General features: G+C 40.8%; 2 protein-coding genes across 4 annotated transcripts; both read left to right on the top strand.

Annotated features, from left to right (window-relative positions):
• The first annotated feature begins 2,834 nt into the window (after positions 1-2,834).
• Positions 2,835-3,817, top strand: cers3b (ceramide synthase 3b). The gene is made up of 3 exons (XM_058074606.1): positions 2,835-3,156; positions 3,293-3,399; positions 3,461-3,817. Exons 1-3 carry the CDS (start codon positions 2,863-2,865, stop codon positions 3,795-3,797), a joined length of 738 nt encoding a protein of 245 aa, XP_057930589.1. The 5' UTR covers positions 2,835-2,862; the 3' UTR covers positions 3,798-3,817.
• A 1,731-nt stretch (positions 3,818-5,548) lies between these two features.
• cfap161 (cilia and flagella associated protein 161) lies at positions 5,549-10,910 on the top strand. Of its 3 annotated transcripts, none has more exons than XM_058074604.1 (8): positions 5,549-5,690; positions 6,871-6,960; positions 7,042-7,256; positions 7,344-7,425; positions 7,810-7,845; positions 7,949-8,047; positions 8,136-8,209; positions 9,281-10,910. In XM_058074604.1, exons 1-8 carry the CDS (start codon positions 5,610-5,612, stop codon positions 9,513-9,515), a joined length of 912 nt encoding a protein of 303 aa, XP_057930587.1. In that variant the 5' UTR covers positions 5,549-5,609; the 3' UTR covers positions 9,516-10,910. The 3 variants fall into 3 exon arrangements, with proteins under 3 accessions (XP_057930587.1, XP_057930586.1, XP_057930588.1); XM_058074603.1 differs by having other exon boundaries at positions 7,925-8,047; positions 9,281-10,907; XM_058074605.1 differs by lacking the exon at positions 5,549-5,690 and adding an exon at positions 5,697-6,375 and having other exon boundaries at positions 7,925-8,047; positions 9,281-10,908.
• Positions 10,911-11,550: the final 640 nt, after the last annotated feature.

The following is an 11,550-nucleotide window of genomic DNA, read 5'->3' as shown; positions in this document are numbered from 1 at the left end:
AGAAGCATTAAGGAAGCTAACAAAAGGTGAAAGAGTAATTGCATAGGGAGAGTATTGAATGATGGTTGTTATGGTTAGGTTGACATATAAAGTATGTCAATAATGAGCAGATTTTCATGGTTTCTAATAACTTCAGTGCCTTTTAGTTTCAAATCCGACTACATTTTGAGAGCAGGTTCCAATTTGGTATTTAGTAAAATGTGCATTGTGGTTGGGCCTTGGAGTTCATTAAGGAAAACATCAACTCCAGCATTTACTGTCCTATTTCCTCTGGAAACTGGGTTGCATGTTTCCCAACACAATAAGGAGGCCAAATACACCTCCAACATGATTAGTGATGATGATGATGATGATGATTATAGCAACGGTGCTGTGTTGTGTGTTTCCCAACAGCATGTTACACACAGTCACCGAGTGGCTGTGGTGGGAGCGTCTATGGCTGCCAGTGAATGTCTCATGGGCGGACTTGGAGGATCGGGAAGGTCGCATCTACGCCAAAGCCTCTCAACTTTATGCCGTGCTGCCGTACGCACTCTGCCTTCTCGTGGTCAGGTTCCTCTTTGAGCGGTGAGTGTAAGACGTGATAAGATGAAAGGCTTAGGCAATCTGGCCTGTAGCGATGACTTTGTGTTCTAATGACTTCTGGAACACGGAGTCAGTCTGCATACTGTATCTAAGGGCCCTGCGTAGCAACAAGTAGCCACAAATATGAAAGATGTGCCGTTTTAAATTGGATTAAAGATACATTAGACATTTCTTTCTGGTTTGCAGTACTACACTTTAAAAAGTAATTCAGTATCTGTTGACACCACTTGATTTAATACATAAATGCAATGTAAAAAATTTAATTAATTGATTTAGATAAACTTTCTAAGTTGCTAACTTTATTTTTTAAGTTATGTTCAAATAATAATGTTGGCTATTACATGAACTTAATTTAGCATGTCATATACACTCAAATTTTATTGTTGGGAAGCTTAAAACAAAAATCAAGTTGCCATGACTAAAATAAAATTAGCTTGGTAACATAATACACACACACACACACACACACATATATATAAAGTTACTGCTACTTAAAAAGCAGTGTGCATTGTTATTATAATTAAGTAGACAACAAATTAAACTACTTTGAATAAAATGATTAAGTCAGTTGACTTAACATATTTCTTTGAGTTACGAACTTAAAAACCTGTCCCTATGACAACAATTATTCAGTAAGCATTACTTAAAATGAGCTTTGAGTGAAGAGGAAAAGCTAATTTGTGCAATGCAATATTGTTTGTTGGTTCAAAGCAATTTCAAATTAAGTTGTCATAACTAAGAAAGACTAATGGAAATTGTTGCGTTGATTTTTTTTGTTGAGGCTAAACATTTATTTTTTGAGTGATAAGTGCTGTTTCGCACTATTATTAAAGTTGTAATGGAGTTCTTTCTTGTTCTTGCTGGTACAGATTGGTGGCCTCTCCACTGGCCAATGTTTGGGGAGTTAAAGACAGAATACGTCACACTGTAGAACAAAACGCCATCCTAGAGAACTACTTCCGCAAACAAGCACACATTCTGTCACCGGTGAGCTAAAATAAGTGATAATTTCTTTTAAGAGTTCACAGTCATTAAGGAGTTGAGTTTGGACTGACTTCGGTCATATGTCTCAGGTCGATGTGAGTGCTCTGTGTAAGAAGACCAGCTGGCCTGAGCGGAAAGTTCAAGTCTGGTTCAGGAGAAGGCGGAACCAGGAACGGCCAGGGCTTCGTAAAAGATTCTGTGAGGCCAGGTTTGTATTTATGTTATCAGCAATGAAATAATTCGTAAAATGCTAATTTGTAATGGCTTGTTAATGATTTTCATGCCAACAGTTGGAGATGCGTGTTCTATTTTTTTGCATTTGTCGGCGGAATCCTCGCCCTCCATGATGTACGTATTTTTGGTCCTTTTATTTGATATGTGTCCTAAATGACAGTTCACACCATCCCTGACAATGTTGGTGTCATTTTTGTTCTTCCTGGTTCTAGAAACCCTGGTTTTACAATATAAAGGAGGTGTGGGCGGGTTTCCCTAAACAGGTAAGGTGTTTACATAGACAAGAGAGACAAGATTGACTTCAGAAACAATAATCATAAAATTGGTGTTATGTGTCTAGTCACTGCTGCAATCCCAGTACTGGTATTACTTCCTGGAAATGGGCTTCTACCTCTCGCTTCTCCTTAGCCTTACTTTTGATGTGAAACGAAAGGTAAGTAGATGTATATTTTACTGCATGTGTATATTTTACACATGCAGCTTTTAAAGTGACACCCATCCATCTATTTTCTATGAGACTTTTCCACACGAGGGTCACAGGGGTTATGCTGGGGCCTATCCCAGCTGACTTCAGGCGAGAGGCAGGGTACACTCTGGACTGGTTGCCAGCCAATCACAGTGCAAAGTGACATTTTAATCTCAAATAACAAACAGAAAGGTCAATGCAAAACACTAGCCACAACATTAGACGCCTGTATAATCTCATGATCCAATACAGGAGCTTGACCTGTAGTATTGAGAGTTGTTTTTAATATTTTGGTTATTTCATGCTGCATGGGTTTCCTCCAAGTACTCCAGTTTCCTTCCAAAAACATGCTAGGTTAATTGGTGACTCCAAATTGTCCATAGGTATGAATGTGAGTGTGAATGGTTGTTTGTCTATATGTGCCCTGTGATTGGCTGGCGACCAGTCCAGGGTGTATCCCGCCTCTTGCCCGAAGACAGCTGGGATAGGCTCCAGCATACCCTTAACCCAAGTCAGGATAAGCAGCATAAAAGATGGACGGATGGATATCTGAATGAACTACAGTATATAAGAGGGCCAAAATTGTCCTACTCATGGTCATTTGCTGCCATCTTTTGGCCATATACTATAATGATGCTACACTGTGCGCTTACAAGGTCAGATTTGTTGCTACAAATCATTTGTGTACTAAATTATGTGGTGGTGTGATATATGGATGCTTCCATACACATGCTAACATGCGGCGTGCCTGTCTTCAGGACTTCAAAGAGCAGGTGATACATCATATCGCCACTTTAACTCTCCTCGCATTCTCCTGGATCTCCAACTACATCCGTGTTGGCACCATTGTGATGGCACTGCATGACTCTGCTGACATCCTGCTAGAGGTCAGTGCAAACAAGAACACGTGTGTGTGTGTGTGTGTGTGTGTGTGTGTGTGTGTGTATGCATCTTTATGGCAGGGCTATCCAACTAGCGGCCCATGGGCCAAATCACATCAAAAACACCATTCTTATCTTGCAGGGTGCAAAGGTGCTGAACTATGCAAAGTGGCATCAGACTGCTAATGCTATGTTTGTGGTCTTCACGTTCCTCTTCATGCTGACCAGACTTGTACTTTTTCCTTTCTGGTAAGTGTCAAGTATAAAGGTTGTGAAATGTAAAGATGTGTAATAGACTGATCGTCCACAGGGTGATTCACTGTACATGGGTGTATCCACTGGAGAGGTTTGCTCCTTTCTTTGGCTACTATTTCTTCAACGCCATGTTGATAGTGCTCCTCATGCTTCACTTCTATTGGGCCGTCCTCATATCTAAGATGCTCTACAAGTGTATCTTCACCAAGGTGGGTTTACACGTGTATGCTCTCAACACATTTTCTACCTCACTTTGTGCTTTTTTTCCCCAGCTGGAAGGTGATGACAGAAGCGATGAAGAGGAGGATGACAGTGACTCGCCTAAGGAGAAAAACTACAAACTGAGTCATCTCAATGGTGCAGGGGCCAGAGGCCGGGCCAACGGTCATTGATGACCTAAATTCTAACTCTTGGACAGAATCCCACTAGACTCTCTGGAATGTGTTTGTACAGGAAACAAAGATTATTTTGAAAAGAACTGAAGGATGAGCCATGACCTGATATGAAGCAACATATTAGCGAAGCTTAATAAATGCAGACCTTTTAAGTATGACAGAACATGTCCTACAATAACGTAACAATACTTATTGATATTACTGGCTTACACTAATATTACTTCATTTACGCCAGTGATTCTCCACTGGTGGGTTGCACTCTTTGCCACAAAAAAAATTTGTAATGACCAGATATCCCTGAACGCACCTCGTTTCAACACTATTCACTTGCTGTGCCACCATGGCGCGTGTTCCATGTTAATTGGCGACTTGGTCAAGCTTGAGCTTATGTGTTCACATCCTACATATAGTTTAGTATAGCATTGTGGATGATGGGCAAAATTCCAAAAACGTGCAGTTTTCCTTTAAAGCGTCGTCTAGCTACATACTGTATCTGCTGGAGAACTCGGGGTTGTGTTAATATGGGGGAATTACGCTCACAATGAAGACTATCAGGTACAGCATAACTGTACTGTTTAATGCGTTTAATTCGTTCTACAGGCCCAGGCAGAGGTTTGGTCTATTATTAAACTTACCTACTTAGAGACTGGCTTGATTTTTAACTTCTTGTTTCACTTCTCATCCAGCTCCATGTGCAAAAACCCTGCTATACTCCCCATGTACAGAAAACCTTTACACACTGAACATATTATACCATGTATAAAACATATTGTTGCCGAACTGATCGTGTGCCTTGTGTGTTTGCACACTGTTATTTTACACGACCTCAAATTAAAATGACTTTTAATTTAATTAGCAAACCCCAAATGACACCGCTTAGCAAAGGCACCTGGGGCGAAGCCAACATGCTCGGACTGGAAGAGGGCGGAATATATTTAGAATTCACTTAAAATGTTACATCTATTATGAATCAATTTAATAATGACATTTAACTATTCAGATACCAGTACAATTTGTTATTAAATATGAATTCATGGTGTAACTGCTGAGTCTCAAATGACAAATAACTGATGTATAATCAGTTATGTTTTTGCTGTACATTTATTCACAATATCAGTGATGAACATGGAGTTGGGATTCCTGTCTTATCATTTTATTCCCTTCACCCACTGACAAAAATGGTGGTATCCTTTCTTGGTCCAATATTTACAAAGTAGTTATTATTAATGTAGTAGTCTTACGCGTGTATACTTTAGCTGGTTTCGGTTTCACGTTCGGTCTGTGCAGTGCAGATGTTACTAATTATTTCAAATCGAGGGGACGTGAAAACATTTATGTCCCCATTTCTACCCCCCACTATATCAAAAAGTATGCAAATCCCATAAAAACTGCAAATATGAGAATTACACAGTGCCAAAGTTTCACTGACATTTCACAAATTTTAAATACGCACACACTTTGTTGACACTGAGTGAATAAACATCAAACGCAAATCGTCACAGTACGTTTCCATTTTGTCACCCGAGCTCGTAGAAAGATGCTAAATAATTTTTAACTACCTTGCAAGTCCAAAAGTGCGAGAAAAGATGACGTTGACTTTATTTAACTGCGTCGGGTTGGCAGCTCGTCATCCAACAAGACCAGTCCCCCCCAGCCAGATATTACATGGTTATTGACAGCGCGCCCTCTAGCGGCGGGGCTCGATGGTAGCAAGTAGGCTGACTGCGGTTTAGCTGTTACCATAGGAACCGCCGCACGAGTCATGTAGTGTTGAAGTGTTTCTCGGCGATAAACAGCTTCTTTTACAAAATGGCCTCCAACAGCTACTTTAAAACCTATCGCACCAATGTGAAAATTGGTAACTGGAAGGAGGAGCAGCACTTGGAAGAGGTATGTGTCAAAAAATAAGGAAGTTTAGTTCGGTGCTATGTTAATTGATAGCAATATCAACTTTACCAGACAATTTTATGAGCTCATAGCAAAAAATGGTCACACATTGGGGTGGCTAAGGCTATTGCATGGGCTCCACAAACGTTTAATTTGTTTCTCGAACAGTCAATTGGTCTGTAAATGTTTAAACATATCCAAAGCTACCGTCTGCCTTCTGAGGTACTGTACGGGGGACGCAAACTTTTGAATGTACTTTAAGCATAGAAGCCCGCCCTCTTCCAGCTCGGCAATGGCAAGCCACGCCCCACGTACGTGACACACATGCAAGTGTCTGTTAGTTGTGCCAGATAATTTAGGCGATTTGTTAAAGTTGTCAGTCATCTGGGTTAACACTTGGGGGATCCAATTAAACTTTAGGGGTATCCAGTTGTACCCACATACCTAGATAGACGACGCAAGGAGTGCTGAGCAGTCAACTGACAACAGACAAACCCACACTATGTGGCGTGTATCTATGTCTATGGTTCTACCCCAGCTTCTCCTTAAGCTCCGCCTCTGCCACACACCTTATAAACAGGGAACATAACCTGCAGGGATGATGCCAGGATTTCTGGGCCCCATGAAAAAACGCATTGGGCCAACCCCCATTGGGCAGCTGTTGCCACTACAGCTCTACTGACAACAGGTGGCTGACAAAGCTGACTTATGGTCAACTATTACTGGAACTTGTGTCAGGGTAAAAAGATCCATGCATATAGTCCTTGACCCTTTATACCAGGCTTTACAGGCCTCCAGATGTAACTTTACCCCTTTACTCTGCAACATGTGAGCTGTATGTACCAACTGCTAGTGGTACATGCATAGTGGTACATACATAGTGGAAGTGTCCTAACATTGCCCACTTAAACAATGCCCTGGGTACAGTACATATATTATAGAAATTAATAATATCAGCTAACTAAGCTACATAGGACATTTATGAACCCCCACAAACACAGTCACGGTTGAGCGTGCATGCTATGGGTTTGGACTTTTTAAAATTATTTTTAGTATTTTGAGTCAGTTCTGTTATGAATTGTGTCAATTGTCATTAAGAACCTATGAGGAACAGTCACATTACAGTCTTGACTACTGGTTAATGTGGGATGCGAGTGCCACTTAAATATGGATGTGTCTACAGGATGTGAGAATGGAATACCTCACCAAAAGACAAAGGGGGGAACTTGCTGCTCAGAAAGTTGACTTCCTCAAACACCACATCTTGAGACCGGTACGTTCATGTCAAATGAACAATAATAACACAACAGCAGTGGGAATGGTAATGATGATGACTGTGTTTGTCCATGTGCAGGTGAAACTGAGCGTCACCGAGGATGGAGGGTTACACATTGGGGATGTTGTGATGCTGGTGAACATCGGCGAACAGGGCGAGTGTTGTGCTTTAAGCATCAATGCATACATTGAGAACATCGTGAAGACTCCCTCACCTGGCATTATTGCTCCATGTGGAGTTAGTGCAGGGAGAAGCATCCAGCCCTCTGTGCGTACTGCATTCATCATTTCCAGGTACACACACACAGATGCTCACAGTGTCGGCTAGAAGCATGGACAACTCTCCCAGAAGGTAACATATAATGCTACATGTTCTTACAGTGTAGATGGCACTCCTGAAGGATCTACTCTGCACTACGAGCAAAGTTTTGCCCTGAAAACAACAAGTGGCTTTGCCCGGGGTGTAAGTAACAAAAACACTCCAACATAGACAGCTACAGAAAGTTATAGGAGTTAGAAGTTAGAAGTTGCAGCCAACAAATTTCCACGTTTGTGAATGTTTTTCTGATTTGTCGCTTATTTCAAGCCAATCCGGGACAGGAACTGGGAATATATTGAGTGGTTTTGTTTTCTTTTATGAAAAGCAGCTGTCAGTATTAATATCTGCCGGTAGAATGACTGACTTGGTTATGCACACACACCCATCCATGGCCAGATGCCTAAGGGCTTTTCATGCAGAAACCTCAGCAACTTTGTAAACAAACTCAACAGAAAAACGTTTTTTACATTTGAAAGTCCTGACAATACTGTAGATGCGATACCGTGATAATGTCACTTTCTGTTTCAGCTTTATCTGACAAGTGACGTGCTGAGTTTCAGAAAGGTAAAAACAGTCATCACAGCAAATACTAGATGATTGTATTTATTTAGGATTAATTCCCCCCTTGATTACACTGTTCAAGTCTGCACAGAGGTCTCGTCTCCAGGAAGTAAATGTGGACGAAAGCAATTCCTTTCTCTCCTGGTGGAAGATAGTGCACTTTGATCCCCAGGAGAGACTTGAACACGAGGGTCTGCCGGTACCTGTGAGCACCTCATCTGTTTATGATTCAATATTTCTCCTGCTCGATCATACGTAATCTTCTTAACAAGGTTGGCCTTTGACGTCCACAGGCTAATCTCAACGTGGTCATCCTCCACTGCAAGACCAACCGGGCTCTGGCTGTTTTGGAACATCACCTTCTTGGGTACTTATTTTTGTTTTATTCTCAAAAGATAACAGACTGAGGCCAAACTGAACCGAACGGAAACTGACACCAAAGTACCAACAATGTTCCTTCTTTTCCAGAACGCCAGCCACCAAGGCCAAACATAACTAGATAAGTTCATATCATGTTCAGTATTATGAAAGAAATAGCTCTGGCGTGTACAGACTTCATTCGTTCATTCATCCTTTATTTAACCAGATTAACCTCATTGAGATTAAAAATCTCTTTTACAAGAGGCGTTGAATACGTTTTGACAAAGATTGTTCACGTAAATAGAAAACAGCAATGGACCTAAAACAGAGCCTTGGAGTACTCCTTTAGTTATTGGAACAAAGGAGGAAGACACACTGATTTCTACCTGATAAATAGTTATAAAACCAACCAATAGCAGTATCAGATTTTAATTTTAGAAAGTTTAACAAGATGTCATGATCAGTGTCAAATGCTTTAGACAATCAATAAAAAGTTGCACAGACCCTTTTACAATCAAGGGACTCAATAATATGATTGACAACTTTAACAGCAGCTGTTGTACAATGTACTATGTTGTTTGCGGAAGCCACATCGGTTAGATTGATTGCTGGATAAGATATTATGAACCTCAATGATTTAAGCTGTACGACAACAATTTTCTCCAAGACTTTTGCCAGAATACATAACTTTGATATCGGCCTATAATTATTGAGCAAATTATTCAGCAAAGGAAGAACATAAGCAGATTTTCAAGACAGCAGGGATAACATTGGTTGAGAGACTCAAGTTAAAAAAATTAAGTAAGGTAGAATTGTCATTCTGATGGAGACTGTAAAGCCTTGTTATCAACATGATTTTAGTGCCACAAAAGCCAAAGAAAAAGCAAACCACATGCGCAGTTAATCCATTCGTGCTCGTGAACTATTTTTGAAAATAAAAAAATTCCCCTAAAAATTATGATGACATTCTGAGTTGGCTGAGTATTCGATCGTGGAGGTGATTTTATTTTATATTAGAAGAGCCCGAGTGAATATTCTTTGCCTGAGGCCCATGTGGCTGTGTGTTGTCTTCCTGCAGGACCACATATGGCAATGAATATGAGGTGACTGCTCATACTTTCTTGGACGCCCATAAAGCCGAAAAGTCCAACAATCACTGGATACTGTGCACCTCTGACCCAGGACGCGAAGGGCTTGTGCTTCTTAATCGCCTACAGTCAGAGGCTGACAGCATGGCGTCAACACAAGCCAACACTAACAGTCCGACAGAGTACATCGCATGCAGTGTATGTAATTATAGGGAAAACAGATAATTTGGAACAATCTTAGAAAAAAACACTTGACACACCAGGATTTGAACCATAGTTGCATTGCTATAATAAAAGCTCACAAGGAATTCTTATTGGAATAAAAATTGTATATGTAGTTCTCCGGCTGTTCTTTAGTAATAATTAACCATGTGATAGTGGAGCCTACAGTGAGGTCTGCTTCCCACACTCTGAAAAATGCTATTCATCGCACTTTTAAGGGACATAATGACTTGACTGGGGTGATAGCCACTATTAAAGGTTCTGTTTTTGTCTACTGAACAGTAGTTTGGGAGAATGGCATGGTTACTGGGATTTGGTGCTTCGCATCAGGAGCCTCCGTCCCCAAAATCCCCAATCCAATTGAGGTATCTTGTACCCGCTCAAATGGAAAGTTGTCATGGTGCGTTCTTCTTCGTCGTGTTTTTCTTCTGTTGTTTATTAGTGGTTGGCAAGCAGCTGTCGGTGTGCATTACCGCCATCTGTGGAACAGAATCTAGAATCTAGTCTCCATGTACTTGTGCGTCTCATGGGCCGCCTTTTGGGAGCCCTTTTGCTATTTTTTAGGCAAGTTTTTTTTCCCGCTGATTAACCTAGCATGAATTATTTCAAGCCAATGCATGTACCACGCCTGTAAATAATGACTCACTAGTGTCTGTTCCTGCATTATGGGATCCTCCTCAGTTCATTTCAGTTTCTTGAGTATGCCAACTCTCAACCTGCGATGTATCAAACCGGGCATGAATACAGTGGGGTGAAAAAGTGCAATCTAATGTTCAGATCAATAATAAACCTAACTGGTTGAGGTCACCCTTAGCAGCAACAACTGCAATCAAGCATTTGTGATAACTTGCAATGAGGCTCTTACACTGCTATGGATGAATTTTGGTCCACTCATTTTTGCAGAATTGTTGTAATTCAACTATATTGGTGTGTTTTCGAGCATATGAACCGCATTTTTTCAGGTGATGCCACAGCATCTCAGTAGGATTCAGGTCAGGACTTGACTAGGCCACACCAATTTCTTCATTTTGTTCTTCTTCAGCCATTGGCGCACTACCACCAACATATTTTACTGTTGGTATGATGATTTTTTTTCTGAAATGCCGAATTACTTCTATGAAATATTGTAGGTTTTGTACATGTCCCGCATTTTCTCTGTGAAAATGAGGTGGGGTTGTGTGAAGTAGATATGCCTAGCCAGTGTATCACCTCTCTCAAAGAAATGTCACTTGCTGCGTGTTGTACCTTGTCTTCAGCATCTCACTGGTTCTGTCCTTATCCTACCTACTCATAAGGACCTCATATAACCCCACCTTAAAACTACTTCAATAACATTCACACAAATGTTAATGAGTCATTTCCCTATTTACTTTCAAACCGGTTTTATATTTGCATTTTCCAACTAAATGTTTATTTACCAATTAATTTTAGGCTATACAGGGACAAGCAATGATATGGACGTAACACAATAAACATAAACATAAACAGCACAACTCCAGCTATCGACATTTTGATATTCGGCATGATTTTGCCAGGCTGCACAATGACCGAGTGGTTAGCTCGCAGGCTGCAGTGACAGGCCCGGGTTCGATTCTTTCCTCGGGCATCTCTATGTGGAGTTTGCATGTTCTCCTCGTGTTTTCTCCGGGTACCCCGGTTTCCTCCCACATTCCAAAAACATGCATGTTAAGTTAATTGATGACTCTGTAGGTATGAATGGGAGTGTGAATGGTTGTTTGTCTATATATATATATATATATGTATATATATATCACGAGGATAAGCGGCATAGAAAATTAATTAATGAATTTACCATGACAGCAGTTCACTTATTGATGCATCTCTGATATGTAACTACATGTGTGGATGCCTTTTTACTGCTACCTCTATTTTTGATCAAGTCATGTATGACATTCATTCATTTATTCATTTTCTACCGCTTATCCTCACGAGGGTTGCGAGCGTGCTGGAGCCTATCCCAGCTGTCTTCGGGCGAGAGGCGGGGTACACCCTGGACTGGTCGCCATCCAATCACAGG

Source organism: Doryrhamphus excisus, chromosome 6 (genome assembly GCF_030265055.1).
Source record: "Doryrhamphus excisus isolate RoL2022-K1 chromosome 6, RoL_Dexc_1.0, whole genome shotgun sequence".
NCBI classification, from domain to species: domain Eukaryota; kingdom Metazoa; phylum Chordata; class Actinopteri; order Syngnathiformes; family Syngnathidae; genus Doryrhamphus; species Doryrhamphus excisus.
The sequence above is the reverse complement of the archived record's forward strand: the minus strand, read 5'-3'. Positions and strand labels throughout refer to the sequence as shown.